At 30.9% G+C, this 18,196-nt stretch overlaps 2 protein-coding genes across 2 annotated transcripts; both read right to left on the reverse strand.

Moving 5' to 3' along the window:
* Positions 1–314: 314 nt before the first annotated feature.
* Positions 315–2,920, reverse strand: LOC123192696 (protein NRT1/ PTR FAMILY 5.4-like). Its single transcript, XM_044605341.1, has 5 exons — positions 2,757–2,920; positions 2,449–2,666; positions 2,121–2,366; positions 1,761–2,029; positions 315–1,401 (listed from the first exon to the last, which is right to left on the reverse strand). Exons 1-5 carry the CDS (start codon positions 2,872–2,874, stop codon positions 495–497), a joined length of 1,758 nt encoding a protein of 585 aa, XP_044461276.1. The 5' UTR covers positions 2,875–2,920; the 3' UTR covers positions 315–494.
* Positions 2,921–5,031: 2,111 nt separating this feature from the next.
* On the reverse strand, positions 5,032–9,164 carry LOC123193494 (protein NRT1/ PTR FAMILY 5.4-like). Its single transcript, XM_044606516.1, has 5 exons — positions 9,029–9,164; positions 8,729–8,946; positions 8,404–8,649; positions 8,068–8,327; positions 5,032–6,090 (listed from the first exon to the last, which is right to left on the reverse strand). Exons 1-5 carry the CDS (start codon positions 9,156–9,158, stop codon positions 5,202–5,204), a joined length of 1,743 nt encoding a protein of 580 aa, XP_044462451.1. The 5' UTR covers positions 9,159–9,164; the 3' UTR covers positions 5,032–5,201.
* Between the last annotated feature and the right edge of the window lie 9,032 nt (positions 9,165–18,196).

The raw sequence follows: 18,196 nt of genomic DNA on the forward strand, positions 1-18,196 counted from the left end.
TAGAATTGTGACGAAGAAATGAAGTGTATCTTTACTGTGAGGATTATAAACACATTAGATAATTATTTTAAAAATATTCATAGTCATCATATTATCGTGATTAAAGACACTAATAATACAAATAAACTATCATAATACTGAATAATTTAATCAAAAGGTAGTGATAAATTTCGCATTTTAAAGTTATTTGTTAACCAGTATGATATAACACAGGAGTGTTTATTGTGAGCAAGTTCACTAAATTGACTCTAATGAACTTATGAATGTTTAGTGAGCTCTAAGGATCTTAAGGATTGTCTTATGGCCTATGACTCTTAAATCAAATAAGTTTGGAGTGAAAATCCAGATTACATAAATTTGAATACATACAGTACGATAAACTTTCATTTGAAAAACTTTTATATATTAAAAACACTATGCTAAGTAACTAATTGATTTCTCCAACATTAAAGCCTTGCATAAGTGTTTTTTATCACTGTTTTGTGATAAGTACATTATACATGGTCCTGCGATTTCATCTTCTCAGGTGGGAGATCATAGAACCCCATCAATTCTTTCTCCTCCTGTGGTTCTTCCTGAGCAACGTTTTTGTAGACATACGCCTTTGCAATCCATAAATAACCACAGAAATTCAAAGCACTCAGCCCTGCCATTGTCCAATAAAAATAGTCAAGATGTGATCGATTTAGATTGTTACCAATCCATTTCTGCCCACCATTTCTCGAGTTTATATTCTGAACAGCTGATATGATAGCTGAGTTGAGAAAGTTTCCCACTCCAACTATAGATATGTAAGCTGCAGCCCCCATGCTTCTCATTTCCTCCGGCATTTGATCATAGAAAAGTTCTTGCAATCCGACAACGGAGAAGGCATCGGAAATTCCACAAATCATATACTGAGGGACTAGCCACCAGAGGCTCATTGGCAATGCTGTTTTGGGTGAGTCCATGAGGCCATTTTCTCTTGCAATGTTGAGCCTTTTGGTCTCTACTAGAGCTGCTACACTCATGTTAAGTATGGATAAAAATAAGCCTATGCCGATTCTTTGTAGCATGGTTATTCCAGAGGGAATTCCGGTGAATTTTCGTGCTAGAGGGACAAAGATTCGATCGTAAATGGGGATGGTGATAAGGATGGCGACGCCTACTAGGCTTTGAAGTGCTGCTGGGGGGATTAGAAAGTGAGGTCCAATTGATCTGTTTACTGTACCACCTTGCTTTGTCATAAATGTATGGATTTGTTCTTGTACAGCAAAGAACATTATGCAACTTATCCATACGGGGATGAGACTTATCACCATTTTCACTTGCTCCACTTGGTTTTGTGAGCATAGCCTCCATGGATTCCGGCATTTGCTTGAGGAATCGATATCGTCAATGATCATCGCCTTCTCCAAAAATCTGCATTTTTGAGGTTGAAATGGTTAACAAGTATGCTCAATTGGTCATGTGATTGAAAACATATGTGGCCCTAAGGCACTATCTCACATATATACTCATATGATTTAAAGTCTTAAAAGCATTGATGCTTTATGAGAAAAAGAAGAGAAACATTTAAAATCCTGTGGATTTTTCCTACTGAATAGTTGCCAAAACCCCTTCAATCACTAATTAGTCACTAACAGTAGAAAGAGTTTACTCCTTTTTAATTTTATATTGATATATATATTAACTATCTTTATTTTTTGTATTTATGAAAGAAGAAAATAAAAATAGTTGACGTCATATTGAATTGACCTTGACACATGACATTTACACACCTAAGTTTGTTGGTACGTTGGCGAATTCTTCCTTTGGATTGTGGTTGTCCACCATCATCTTCGTAGCAAACACCACAACCATCACGGGTCTCGCTCACGCGCCACTTCCGCGCGGCTGCGACGATCACTTGTACCACTTTGGTATATGGGCTCCCCTTGATGCTTTTCTTGTCAATCCTGTACTTGTTAAATCCAACTAAGAACAATATTAATGCCATTGCCAATATCCCTGCCAGCACACCGAACCCTGCTGCCCACCCAACATTCTCCTGCACCATAGAACATGTCAAAGTCTCTCAATTTCTAGAGTAGAGTGTAATCAATGAACAGAAGCTCTTAATATCTTAAAATATTATATACCTGGATGTAAATGATGACCAATATTGCAGCACAGGCGCCGGTGACTATTCCTAAGAACCACCAGTTGAAGAAAGAGCTTTTGGCGGCTCTCTCTTCAGGATTGCTGTCATCAAACTGATCAGCGGCGAAGGTTTGCACGCAAGGCTTGTGCCCACCTTCGGCAATTGCTAGTGTGTATAGCGCTACGAAAAATACAGATTTATGGCCATGAATTACTGAGACTGCTAAGACCAATAAAATCATCCCCTGTTACAAAACAAATAAATGCATTATTTAATCTTTTGTTTCACTTCTCAGGAACATGAAGATCTGAGAATCAAGAACTTTCCATGAAATAGATAACTGAAGAGACAAGGATGGTCTTGAAGCGGCCGAGGTAAGAGTCGGCGATGAAGGCTCCCAACAAAGGTAAGAGCGCGGAGACGCCAAACCAAGTGTTGACGTTCTTTGCGGCGGTTGCATTTGGTTCACCGTGAACATCTGTAAGGTAATTCATGAGATTTCCACCCAGGCCGTAGTAGGCGAAGCGCTCAGCCATCTCGACGACTGCATGCAAAACGTGGATGGATATCAAGAAAATAAAATATGGATTTAAGAGGTGAATTAAAAGATAGAGGTGTTCTGTTGATTTCTTACAGATGATGAAAATGGCAGCAGCCCAACCACCCTTGGAGGGATTGTGATGGGCGATCGAGATTGTGTCGGCGTCTTCACGGCCTTTTTGAGTGGTGACGGGAGCTACTGAATTGTCCATTTGGAGGCAGAATGACAGAGAACTTGACTGGGGTAAAATGTAACCAAGGTCTGAGGGCTAAGAGCAGCTTGCTCTATGCGTTTTATAGGGGCATGGCCTTGGGTTTGGGCATTTTGGTAACTTCAAACTTGTCAAAGGAGTATAAAGTGCATCATATTGAGTGTCAATTCATACATATACTTTTATTAATTATGATTATGTAATTTTAAAGAATATTAAAATAAAATGAACTAAATTATTAAATAAAAATACTTTCGTTAATTACTTGCTATTATTCTAGAGGCAAATTTCGAGAAAAAGAAAGACGAGTGGACTCACGATCAACACGTGTCGACTATGAATAGTTTCCATTTCTTCGATAAATTCGAGGGAGAAAACTGAAAAAGTAAAAATGAAAATAACCATGTGCTGTTAAAATGAATTTTGGCAATTACAGATTAACCGTGTGCTCTTTAAAGTTCCCAAAGTTGACGAATTTCTCGACTTAAAAGGAGGTAGAAAATGACAAAATCTAATTAAAATCAAAGTTGACTTTTGATTTTTTAAATATTAGATTTCTAACAAATATATGAAAAGGACAGTTTATAATAAGTTCTTGATAAGGTGTAATAAATTGCAAAGCAAATTGTGTTGAAAATAAGAGTAGAATTTATTTTATAATTTTATAATAAAAATATTTTATGTATTATTCTAATTTCTATTTATAATATATCCATCATCAATTTTAATAATTTATTCGAATATTATCTAACATTTATGCATAATAAATATAAATTTTAATATAAAAGTAAATATTTATTATTTTACTAAACATAGGTGGAGGATAGTCAGTCCTACCACCATTTTTATACAAATATAACTATATGTTACTTAGTTGTAAGGTATTGGTTACATTATATTACAAATTTATAAATTATATTTATAATTTATTATATTTCTGAGCAGTAGGTTGAATAAATAATCATATAAAGTAATGTAGGTGAGAAATTCGTCAACGATGGTCGGTGGCCGAATTCTAATGACTAGAAACTTTTCTCCACATTTAATGATAACAAAGTTGATATGAAAATGAAGTGGGCCATGCGTGGTGGTAAAATCAAATTTAATGTAATATCTGGACCTAATTAAACTTCAATGTCATAAATGGTAAAATCAGGTAGTTAACATACATTTGGCCATTATTTCTAGATTTCATCAATTAGGTAGATTTGATTTAGACCATGTTGATTTTCATAAAATCTATAAAGACCCTGACTTTTTTCGTCTTTGGCCAACTTCTAACGCGCTTCACCCAAAATGGCATCAAATCCAACCCACTAAATATTTGGTCATTGATCAGAATTAGTGGCCTAGAAGCCATTGAAAATTTGAGCAATGCTATCTTTATACCTTTTCAGATATGCGTATGTATATATATAATAATATTATATATATATATAAATATATACACGTAATTTTATTATTAAAAATTTGTCCTCCCTTCATGAAGCTGACTTTAGTTGACCCTCTTATAAATAACTCACAAAATAAGTAAGACGTTTTGGATGATATCATTAAAAAATTTAATATACTTTAAACTATACATATATAATTTTTCATATATATAATTATATGCATATTATAAAATGTTTATTAACAAAAACTGAAGCCTAGCTCGTTTAATAAAATAATGATTTTTTCTTTGTACGTTTACAAGTTATTTTGTGATCATCAAAGCATAATACATTAGTTTTTCAAGGGTGCATTTGGCATTTTCCTTTTTTTATGATTGGATAATTTTATTTGACTTTGATAGATAAATTATATAACATAGTAATTAAACTTATAATTATTATATTAAATAATTTAAAATTTTATTTTATTATAATATTTTATTATTCGATTTCAAATTAATCGATTTACCTAAGAAAGAGTATCCGAACATTGGCCTGACTGACTATTTTGTATTGAATTGGAGCCCATTATATTTGGAGTGCTTCGGGTTGGATTAAAATAAATTAAATCAACATATGACCATATTTTTTTTTCGTTCGTATGTTGATTTATTTCTTATACTTTCAGAAGTGGTTTGATTAAAAAGTGACTTTATCTAGTTTATTAGGGTTAATCACAAATTATAACATGGTTTAGAAAAAAAAAATTATTTATAGAAATCTACTAAAAATAATTTTCGGTACAAAATTGCTCATGATTTTTACAGAAATATTTAACTGTAGCAATTATACCTGGTTTGCTTAGGGCTTCAGCTAGCCCTTAATATTCAAGCCAAAATTACATATTCATTATATCTTCCGAAATTATACACAAACGCTTTGATTTGTAATTTATCATTCTAAATTAATCACGACCGTCGGAATATTAATCACCGATTCTTCATCCTCCCTTGGTCCTTCCTCGACAATTTTTTTGTACATAAATCTATTGGCAATCCATATATAAAAACATAAATTCAAAGCACTCAATCCTGCCAATACCCAGTAAAAATAATCGAGGTGTGCCCTATTGATGTTGTTAGTAAGCCAAGTGCCACCGGCCCTTCTGTTAATTACCTCCACAATTGATATAATCAGACTATTCAGAAAGCTTCCAACTCCAACAATGGAAATATAAGCCGCTGCTCCGATGCTTCTCATTTCTTCAGGCATTTGATCATAAAACAATTCTTGTAACCCCACAACTGTGAAAACATCGCAAAGTCCAGTGAGCACATATTGCGGAAGTAACCATGCAATATTTATGGGCAATGTTGCATGGGGTTTGTCCATTAGGTCATGTTCTTTTGCTGTTTTGATCCTTTTGGATTCTACTAAAGCGGCTACTATCATGAAAATTATGGACAAAAATAAGCCTATGCCGATTCTTTGTAGCATGGTTATTCCCGAGGGAAGGCCGGTTCTTTTCCGGGCTAGGCGGACGAAGAGTTGATCATAAGTTGGGACAAAGACGAGGATGGCGAGGCCTATGACGCTTTGAAGTGCAGCTGGGGGAAGTTCAAAGTGTGGGCCGAGGGATTTGGTCATTGTGCTGCCTTGCTTGGTGAAGAGTGTATGAGTTTGAGCTTGTAAAGCGAAGAACATCAAGCAAGCTAGCCATATGGGGATGAGGCGAATCACTAGTTTTACTTGTTCCACTTGATTTTGCGTGCAGAGCCTCCATGGATTCCTTTGGCCACTCAAGGAATCTATCTCGTCTATCATCATTGCCTTGTCCAAAAGTCTGCAATTTTTTAGATCAAATTGTATCAATGAAATTTTCACAATGAAATTCCCCCTAAATATAATGAATTTGAGTACTATCTTTTCCCACCCAAAGTTTGACCTTGTAACACTTTTCTCGCCCTAGTTGGTGTAAATAACAATTTCCCACCTAAAATTAAATTTTGTTAATTAAATAACAACATTAAAAAGTGAAATTACCATTTATCTATACTATTTTATTTTTGGAAATTATCATATAACTGTAAATTAAAAATTAAAAATAATATTTTAAATATCTAAACTATATAAAAAAAAAAAAACCTTTTATTTTACTTTCCTTTCACCCTCACAATTTCTTCTTTTCTTCTTATAAATAGAGTTGTCTTGTAGTAAAATTGTATTTGAAAATTTAGAGGGGTTATTGGAAATTCATAAAAAGTTTGAAAGGCGTTTGAAAAACTTTGAAAAATCATAATACACCTCAATAGTTTCAAAAATAATAATTATATTACCAAATAATTAATCATAATATAACAAATTATGAGTATAAATGTCACCTTATAATTATTGAAGTCATATATTAGTTTCAAAATATACAAGGGTTTAGAACAATTTCAAAGATTAATTTTTAAATATTTTTAAAAAATTAAACTATCATATTTAAAACATTTTAGTTTAATAAAAAAATATTTTTTAAAATTAATTGATGGTAAAATTATTATTTTTATCTTTACACCATTATTTTTTTTACAAAATTTAATTTTGATTGAAAAAGAAAATCTTTTTAGACCAAACATTAAGCAAAAAAAAAAGTTATTTTCTCCGTCAAAATGATTTGTAAAGAGGGCTGATAAAGATCGTGTTATGTGTGCTAAAGCCACCTAATCATATCGTCCAAAATGTGGTCACGAAGAATTAGAATACACAGCATTATCTCTCACTAACTAGTCTTAGGAAAAATGATTCATTTTGACTTCTTCCACATTTTACTCCTGTGGACTTTTCTCATTCACACGACAAATTTATTGGTCGTCCTCTATAAATTTTCTTTTTTGGTAATACATGCACTTCATGTTTACTGTACAGTGTTGGACCAACGTTACCTCTCAGTATTGGAATCTCATTAATTATAGGCCTATCGACTATGTTCAGTCTAATGTTTGATGTAAACTAAATTTTTTATTTATTAATTATAAAAAATTTTAAATATTTATTTTTTTATTAAATGTTATTGTTATTATTAGAGATAAAATTATTATTTAATAAAAATATCTTTAAAATTAAAAATTTATCATATTTTCACTCCTCAAATTTAAAAATTAACAAAATTTGAAAAACTTACATCCCCCTTTAAGGTTTTCGAAGCAATTACCAATGGTTGAAGACAATGGTGACGATGGTGTTCTCACTCCCTTTCAACTTCTCTTTCAGTGGCAGTTTATTTTTTATTGTCATCGACCGTTCTCTTTCCTTACTAGTTAATGCACAAAAAAACCGAGATTTCGGTCTTTTCGTCTCATACCAAAGAGATCTCATTCTTTTTGTTGCATAACAATGCAACAAAGAGACCCAAATTTTAGTCTCTTCGTGTGTTGGCCAGTGAAGGAAGAAAACAGTCGATGATGGTCGAAAATATAACTCTACTAAAAGAGAACGCTATCATCGCAATAGTCTCTAACCATCAACAGTTGTTATAAAAACCTTAAGAATGAATGTAAGTTTTTTAAGCTTTGGATGAGGAAATATGAGATAAATTGTCAGTTTTTAAACTTGAGAAAAGGGAAATGTGATGAAATTATAATTTTTAAAATATTTTTATTAAATAATAATTTATCTTTTATAATAATAATAATATTTAACAAAATTATAAGTATTTAAATTTTTGGTAATCATAAGAAATTGAGTTAGCACAAAAACCTCATTTGGCCTTAATTAATAATAATATTATTATTATTAATTTTAATGGGAATTTAATTGATACTGAAAGATGATGTACCTGAACTGCCTTGTTCGTGCAAGAGTTATTCTCCGGGATTGACCCAACTGGTTCTCCCCATTCTCTTCAACGTAAATACCACGCGTCTCTCTCACGCGCCACTTCCTGACCGCCGCAACAAGCACCTGCACCACCTTGGTAAACGGGCTCCCCACCGGTACCTCCTTCCTGTACCGCTTAATTCCCACCAAAAACAACCCCAATGCCGCCGCTAATATCCCCGCCAATATCCCAAATCCTACTGCCCACCCCACATTCTCCTGCATCACACAAACAAATCATTCTTTAATTGAGTTTAGTTTTAATTTTCTTCTTTTATCATTCATTTTTATTTACCTGTATGTAAACAATAACTAAAATTGAAGAAGTGGCACCAAATACAATCCCCAGGTACCACCAATTAAAGAATGAGCTTTTGGCCTCCTTCTCCTCCGGATTGTTTTCGTCAAACTGATCGGCGGCGAAAGTTTGCACGCAGGGCTTGTGCCCACCTTCGCCGACGGATAATATGTAAAGCGCTAAGTAAAATACAGTTTTCGAATGAAGAACTCTGGACACAGCCAACGACAGTAAAATCATCCCCTGCAAGTAATTGAAAAGATACATCAATATCTATTTGATCATTGCTACGATAAGGAGAAGAAGAGAATTATGAACTCGCCATTAAGTAGATGACAGAGGAGGCAATCACAGTCTTGAAGCGACCGAAGTAAGAGTCGGCGATGAAGCCGCCGACCAAAGGGAAGAGCGAGGAGACACCAACCCAAGTGTTGACATTCTTGGTGGCGGTGACAGTTGGTTCACCAAGAACGTTAGAGAGGTAAGTGATGAGATTACCAGCCAAGCCGTAGTAGGAAAAACGCTCCGCCAGTTCAACAACTGCAATCAAGAAGATTATTCATTACAATATGAGATGATGAATTAATCGAGAATTCATTGCTGTATTTGTTTGTGCGCTTACAGATGATGAAAATGGCGGCGCTCCAGCCTCCACCGGAGGGTTTTTGCTCAATCTTCGGTTGTTCTCCATTGTCATTTTCACCTGATGCAACTGAAATGTCCATTGAAGATCTGAGAAGTGCTTTCGGCATCTTTGTCTAGCCCTTTTTATAGAGGTTTATCAGAATTTAATTTACCTAACCTTTTCTGTGTAACGCTCATTTTTATCAAATTACATGTGGCCAATGTTTCTTGGTCTATCTCTTTTCTGTTTTTATTTTTACAAAATCACAATTTCCCACCCAATATTTGATGAGACTGCAAATTTTTACCCTTCGTGTTTGAAAAAAAAAACATTTTTCATTCTTGTTTATCAAAATTATCCATTCGCTCTATTAATTAAAGGGTATTTATTTATGTTAACTTGTTCAATTATCATAATATAGTCAATATCACTTATATATGTTTAATAATACAAACAAATTACAGTTTAACCTTAGATATTTTATTTTTATCTTTTTCCTCCTTAATTTTATTATATTGGAATAAATTTTAAAAATAAACTATTTTCAGTGAGAATCACACCTATTCATGTGATTTCAATCAACGTCGCTAGTGATGTATATTGCTAAAAATAGTTAATTTTAATTTTATTTTTTGATTATTGTTAATTGAAATTAATATAAAATGGGGTCAAAAAACATATTTAGTAAAAATATAAGGACAAAATGTTATTTAATTTAAAGGTTTTTTTATTTTTTCAACAATTTTATGAAAATGATTTTTAAATATAAAATGTGAGAATTGTCATCTATATATATATATATATATATATATATATAGCTATGGATACCAACTAAAATCACATACTTTTTTTGCTATTGGAAGAGAGTCCTCTATAATGAAATTTGATTGATTATAATATTATAATAAGCTTTTATAATTTGGGTTAACAAATATGTTGTTGTGACATTAATCTTTGATGAAAGTGTGCTTATATATATCTTGTTAGTTTTTTGACTTTGGAAGAGTTTTAATTTAGTAGCTAACTAGGGGAGAAGAATACTGAAATGCTAGCGAAAGGTCACGTGTCATATTCTCAAAAGAATTTTGGCTGTTGAAGAAATTTGTGTGAAGATCATGTGAAAACCTCCTAAAGGATGCCCAGATTTCTGCCTTTCAAGGTAGAAAATGACAATGAAAAGGAAATTTTTTGTTTGGTTCATTCCCATTTTGGTGATTAGTGTCAACCTTTTCATTTTGGTTCATTAATTAATTATTAGAAATTAATCTAATTAATGTCCAGTTTTGTATAAATTTTAAGGGTAATATCATATGTATATATTTTTAAATATATAATTAAAAATTTTAAATTAAAAATAAAATAATATTTAATTTTATGATAATAAATTATATATTTATATATTAAAAAATGCATATTTATTACATTGTTTCAAAAATAACTCAAGCTCTTCTCCTTTGACTTTCTGATTCTGAAATTTTAATTATTTTATATCATGTGGCAATAGAGAGTTGGATTGGATTGGATTGGATTGGATGGACAAAACCTAGTAATTTAATTAATATTTACAAGTTGAAGAGAGGATCCCAATCATCATCTATGAAATTTCTCCATCACTCAATCACAAATGAGAATCTAGCATCACGCCATATTTCCAAATAGTAAGTGTCGGCCCATTGAATATGTTTCTTTGTTTCTTATTGCACCTTTGAAATTCAATTCGTAATTTGGATTATGCCTAAGAATCTAACCACTTTTTAATTGACTTTCACCTAATGCCTACTTATGGTACGTTAGTGGGCAAATTTACCATAAAAAATATCCACATTATTGTAATTATTGTATGGTTTTTATATCAACAAGGTATACACACAGTAATACTATGTGTATTATATTTTGATTATTTAATTACGTATTTGATAATAGATTATTATATAATTAAATATTATTTTATTTTTAATTTAAAATCATTCAATTATATGATAAAATATCGTCTGTATTCCTAATAAAACACTTAAATCTAAATGCATATTGTTTCAAAAATTTGATGAGTTTAAATGGGTAAATTGTAGTAAATATTACCCAAGAGCGGCAGAACCCTTAACAGTAGATACTTTAATTTCCAATCAATGTAATGATATCCTAGTCACAATCCATTTGAAAACTTTACACTTTCACTATTTTATTCATTTAGCTCTCCAATTAATCACATTCTTCAACGCAAAATTCCCTTTTCAAAGTGAGTGCTTGCTTACTTTGAACTTGAAACCTCAAAATTCTTCAACTCAAAAGTGTAGCATTGGATGAAACTTATTTACCATTAAATTTTCTTCTTTTTTCCACTGTGTTTCAACTACAAAAAGTTGTGTGTGTGTTTTTTTTTCGGCCAAAGGACTTATCGACACCTAACATTTACTATTTTTTTAAGTTCTCATTCATTATTTTTTAAAAATCTATATACTTATTTATAAATTGTTAAGTCTGTTAATTTTTAAAGTAAAATTATCATTTTATTAGTAATATTAAAAATAAACTAAATTTCTTTTTTTATTTTGTCCCATAAATCTTTTAGTAGCATGGATAAAAGCCTACAAAAATTCCCCCTCTTATCACAAATTTATAAATTGCAGCAAAAAGTGTTTTTTAATGTTCGGACCCTCCTCTGATAATTGAAAAATAATAATAATAATAATAATAATAATTAAGATGACTACATCATATCAGCATGACCGAAGGCTTTACTTGCCGTAGAGGAGTGGTGCTAGAGTTGAAAATTTGAAGAACTTGAATGCAAGGATGCTTAAAGTCGCCACAAAATCGGAGATTTTGTCTGGTTGAAAGTAGATATACGAGGTGCAACTTTAGAAACTGTGGTCCATTGAGATAGACTTCTAAACCCACTTATAATCTGACCTTGAAAATACTATACATTGATCAATACATCATACATGTCTAAAGTTGAAATTCCTAATTGTATTATAATTTGAAAAAGACCGATGAATTAACTTACATGTTTAAAAATTGATAAATTTCAATAAAGTTTCAACGAAAACTCTTATACCATCCAGAAATGAAATAAACTTGATAATAAAATATTTCAATTAATTAAAATTAATAAAAAAAAGTTGCTAATAAATTGAATCTAGCTTTATTGATTAATATATATTTGAATCCACTCTTATCTTATATGATTATGGGATAAGTCCGTCATTTATTAATAAAGGTTAAAATTGAAATTAATTATCCTATAATTAGCAATGGTTGTAAAACATCTATATGATCTCTATCTAAACATATATATACTGAGTATGTAAAATAGAAACCAAAATTAAAATTTACGGAATATTAAACATTAACCTCCGACTATTGTTTGACAATTTGATACAGAATAATTCTCTAGAAATTGCTTGTAAACTTTCATCTTCTAGGTGAATTATTTTTCTCATAGAATAATATATGTATTTTCTTAGGAAAAAGCTCTCCCAAGGACCCTTTTGCAACCTTAATAAGCATTCTACCATAAAAAATGTACCGAAAAAGGATGAAGTTATGACATGGGAGTTACAAACCATAATGCATGAGAGTTACAGACCATTAATCTATGAAGAAGTAACTGCATGAAACAGTTACCAGTAATAAGAAAAAACTGACGATGGTACCTTGGTGGATTATTTCCCAAATCACTCACCACCGGCCTTAATCATTTATATATAATCACAGTGAACAATAATACTCAATCTCCTAATAAAATTTCCTATTCACCATGACATGCAAAGACTTATAATGGAAATCAATACTATTCCCACAAATGGTTTCTTCTTTTTTTTTGTGATGAGAAACTCTGACTAATATTTGATTAAACGCGTCAATTTTAAAGTATAATTATTAAATCTGAGTATTATATCAAATAATTTTTTTTTTTTTAATTAATATTATATTAATTTAATTTATTTAAATTATATTTTTTTATGAAAAATTAACAGGAACTATTTGCCGACAAGAAAACTATTTGCAGGTCTTGAAAAAAATCTATATACCGTAAGTTGTGACAATGTTTTCTAATTTTCACCAAACTCATAAGTGAGTCCACTTGTATTGAACAAGTTTCAATGCCTCATTAATTATTTCTACATACAAAGAAACATTAACAAGTACAAAACACTGTTATTTTAACTTGTCATCCCTACTGAATTCCCTTGTTGTCTCCTGAAACAATACCTGCTTCTTGACAAAATTAAGTCCCCTGAATTTTTTCAAAGATCTTGAAACATATAAATTCCTTCCAACCACATTTCTCATAACTTATTGGCCACAAAACGAAAGCAAAACCGTAGACCGCACAAATTGTTTCATCAATCTGTTACATATTGGTACAATATAGCATGTCTACATTCAGAAACCAAAAAAAGCTTTTTTTTTTTTTTTTTAAGTTGGCCCTGAATTGATTGCATTGTAAGAGAAAGGCCAAAGACTTATCCCCATCCAAGGATCAGTGTATTTTCAAACACTTATATATAAATTTTTAAAAATTTAAATATTTATCTTTGTGTTAAAATTTTTTATTAAGGTTTAGAGAAAATCATTATTTATAAAAAATATTAAAAAGGCTAAAATTTTATCTCATTTTTTTTCTTAATTTTAAAAAATTAACAATTTTTTTCTATTCAAAAATTTGAAATTTTGATATTTTTTTCTAAGGTTTTCTTCCCTTATTTGACCATCTCTATTTCAACCAATAATAGGCCCTTTCCATACATTTTCCCATTCCAGCCCCGCCCACCCAGACCATCACACCTAGCGACGGTCATTCATTGTGCATAAGACAGATTAATTAACATCTAACTAAACCTTGAAGATTTATAAGTCTTCGGGCCTAAGAGAAATTTGTAATGCTATAGGATTCTATGCCTCTTTGTGACATAAAAAAAAAAAAAATTGCAGGGAAAAGATATTAAGGATACAATTACAAGCAAATTAATTGACATCTAACTGACTAATCAATATAATGGAAAATCCTAGTGGGAGCGTCGGCATCTAAGAAAATTTTACAAGAAATTTGAAAATGCTTGATTATAGATAAGGGTATCCCAAATTATTGGCTATTATTGAAGTTATAAAGGAAAAAAAAGGGAAAAGATAAAGAGCATATGTTCAGAAAAGTTGAAAATGGGCTGAATCGAATTCATATATAATGTATTCACATGTCACTAGGATTAATTGGATTGGAAGGGCCACCTGCAGAAGAGTCTATAGAAAACTGCATCTCACCTACTAGTTGGCAATTGCCATAGTGTTTTTTGAATTGACTACATTATAACCCTAACTACAATAATTTCTCTATCTGTATCATGAGTTCTATGCAACATTCAACCCACATTCCTTGTATTCAATTTTGTTAGAATATATTATTTTTTATATTATAATATATCTTAAATATATGATTTCCTAGATTAGTAATTATTCTAAATTTATATTTTTTTCTTTTTATATTATATAATAGATATAAATTTATGCACTATTTAGATAATTAAAAATACCATAAACACAATTTATTTATATATTATCAAATATACTCTCACTCGTGCATTATTTCATCATCTTCATCGACTCCCCAGTTTTCAAAATTCTTATTCTTATTAGAATTCTTAGTTATTCCATGGCGGCAAGCCTAGCTAGGGTTTTCTGTTGAACACACAAGATCAGCTTAAGCAAAGTGCCTGACAAATGCCAACAAGGATTAGCATCTGATGTCCCCCATTGAATAAGCATTCTACATGCTCATACTGCCAGAAAAAAAGATGTCTATAAGCTTAGAACCTAAGTTGAAACTCTGAACCATGCACATTCAAATATCAAATTCTGGTACAGCATTATTAACTCTTCTTTACTGAGCTGGTCATATGCCTCACAATTGCCCTTTCGCCCCACTTATTGCAGAGCTTTTAGTCCTTTAGTTGCTTAATTTGTATTGCAGAATTTTAATGCCCACCAAGACAAGAAAGATAAACAACCCCACTGCCAAAATGATAAGCTAGCTCCAATGATATATTATTGAATATATATATTTTTTATACCTCTGTGTACTTGTAGTCTTATGTTCTTGCCTTTTTCCGGACGCTCCTCATGCTATTTCTGCGGTTCCACCCACATGCATTTCAATCCAATTAAAACGCTAAAATCATCACATGTCACTGTGGACAGTACTACTTGCTAGCTACTATGGCCCAACAACTATAAGTTAGCTCAATTTTTCAAAGGAGTCGAAGCCATCAGTAGCAAGCCCAAGTCTGAGATTTCTAGGATCTTCTGAAAAAGAAGGCCATGTATCATTGGCTGAGGAACTATTTCCCACCCAAGCATATCTAGGGTTTCAACTTTTCAGGCGACCTCTCCCTCGTTGACAATTTATAGCCTTTGGTCGTCTCTCTCCCTTCTTCCGATCTCATCCTTGCCAGAGAAGACAAAATTTCATTTAGACAAAGACTTCCAAATGAATCGACAAAGATGATTCTCATCTTTGTTGAGTGATGATGAAACCAAATCAATGACGAGACCAGATCTTTGAGCAATTTCTAGAATCGATGATGAGACCAAAGACGAATTTTCATTTTTGTTGATTCTAGCTAAATTGATGAAAACAAGTTTGTTCAGACAAGATTTTGATTTCTCTAGCAAGGATGAGATTGGAAGAAGGAAGAGAGATGGTCAGAGGCTATTAATTGCTAGAGAGAGAGAGGTTGCCTGAAAAATTGAAATCTTAGTGGGGGAAATGTAGTTTTTTAAAGTTTAATTTTAAAAGAAAATTGTTAGTTTTCTAAACTAGGAAGAAAAAATGATATAAACGTTTAAAGTTTTAATATAAAATAACGATTTTACCCTTATCTCAAACAAAAAAATTTAACCAAAATTATCTCATGAGTGAATTTTTGGGTTTTCCAACTACTGTGAATGTGTTTTTGAAATTAGACTAAAACTTGGATGAAAAATTGTCTTTTAACCTATATCATTAACCAAGTTCCATGAAGGTAACACATGATATCATCTTTAATTTTTTTTTTTTAACAAAAGAATTTTATTTGAGTCAAAAGGTCTCTTCATGATGGGCCCAATGACCCTAAAAACAAGTAAAACTCTGAGTTCAAATATCAGCTTTACAATTACTATAAATAAGTTAAGAGTTTAATTTTGAAATATTATTATATTTATTTTACTTTTGTGTTCAAAAGTTTAGTGTAATTCTTCAGCCATTTTTGGTGACTTGAACATTCTCCTTAATCTTGGTATTACATAAAAGGGTTTCAAAGCTTCAGTGGGAACACCTTTTCTAATTTTCTTTGTTTGTTCACCTGCCTTCCATCTTGAATAGCCACAATTTGGACAACTTCCCCTTTTATCTATTTCTTCCCTAAACAGGCGACAACCATTCACACAAGCATGCTCTTATTTTCTCACAGAATAGATGGATTTGAGAATCACATTATGCTCTTTCTAGCATCTCCAAAACCCTCATAACTTCGTTTCATATAAAGCTATAATGGCAGACCTTTTAAAAATAATTTCCTTGTTATTAGTCATTGCCCCATGGCCCATTCCAGTCTTGTAGCCTTAAATTTCCTAGTTATTATTTTAAAATAATTTATTGATTTAACTTAAATAATTAGGGTAAACTACCTTGTCAATTAGCAAAGAAAGGATTAACCAGTTACTCTTTCTCAAATTTATCCAAGTTAGGCATTCTTGCTTCATCTTCATATGCGTGCCCAACATGTACCCCTTGTTAATAACAACCCGTGGATAAGCTTTTAAGTTGAAATAACTCATGCCAAGTGCTATATAAGATTTGTTGTAATTGAATAAGGACCTTAGATCCACTAGTGAGACTTCATTGTAACAATGAATTTCTTCGATATCATGCAATACAAAGTTATTTAGTATCTCTGGTAAATCATCGTCCCTTTTAACTCTAAATGTTGAAATGTTAGAGCTAGATTTGTCGAATCAAGCAACACAAGATATTAAACATGAAATCTAGAGATTACATGAGATTACTTAATTTGAATTTTATAAAGAAATCATATATCAATGGTAGAAGTGTAACACTAGTTCAAAACACTAGTTATCAATGTTCGATTACAAATGTAACACAATAACTCTTAATCAAAACGATTTACAGAAAATAAAATATACACAATAAAATACAAAGTCAAAGGAAACCGGATTTCTCATTGGATATCATCAATTAATCGAAAACCAAAGAGAAAATCGAGACCCTATTAGGGCTTCAAGAACCAAGAATTAAATGTGTTTTACCAGGGTGAGTGAAATATGAGAGAGTTAGTTAACTTCACTAAAATGTATTTTTTATACATAGGGTTAAGAGAATAAAAATCCTTTTTGTGTAATGACCAAATAACCCTTCCTTTTACCCAAAAAAACTAAACTACTCTTTATTGCAATATTACCTAATTGCCCTCAATTTGAGTCACACGTTTAAATTACAAAAGTGTATTTGATTTTGGTAATATTTTATTATTAAATATGAAAGATTACTTAGAATTTGGTAATGTTTTATTATTAAATATGTAAGATTATTTAGAAAATTATCAAATATAAATTATTACTATATTTGATAAAATTTAGTAAAAACTTATATATATATAAAATAATTATTGTATATAACTAGACATAATAAAAAAATATTTAAATGCCCTTGATATAATTATTTTAAAAATATTTTTCATGTTTTTAATTGTAGTAATTAAAAATAAAGTTATTTTTATCATAAAAATTAATAAATCAATATATAATTACAATAAAATCAATATCATTTTCATAATATTTTAACACCTAAAATAAATGTTACATTATTATAAATAATAAAAAATTATCAAAATATTACAAACTAAATAAAGTAAAGTAAATAATAAAAAAAAAATTACTGAAGTAATTTTTTACCACCGTAAACTAATCACAACTTAAATGTCATCTCACCATGACATATATAACAACAAAAAAATCCATTGAATTTATGAAGGGAACAAAGGTTTATTTATTTTTGATAAAAGAGATAGTGAAAGATTTAAAAAAAAGTCTTATGCATATTTGGTAAGACGCAAGTATCCCTTGGCCTTCAAACATAATGTTGGAATTTAAAAGTGTAACTTATGA

Source organism: Mangifera indica, chromosome 12 (genome assembly GCF_011075055.1).
Source record: "Mangifera indica cultivar Alphonso chromosome 12, CATAS_Mindica_2.1, whole genome shotgun sequence".
In the NCBI taxonomy this organism is placed as follows: Eukaryota; Viridiplantae; Streptophyta; class Magnoliopsida; order Sapindales; family Anacardiaceae; genus Mangifera; species Mangifera indica.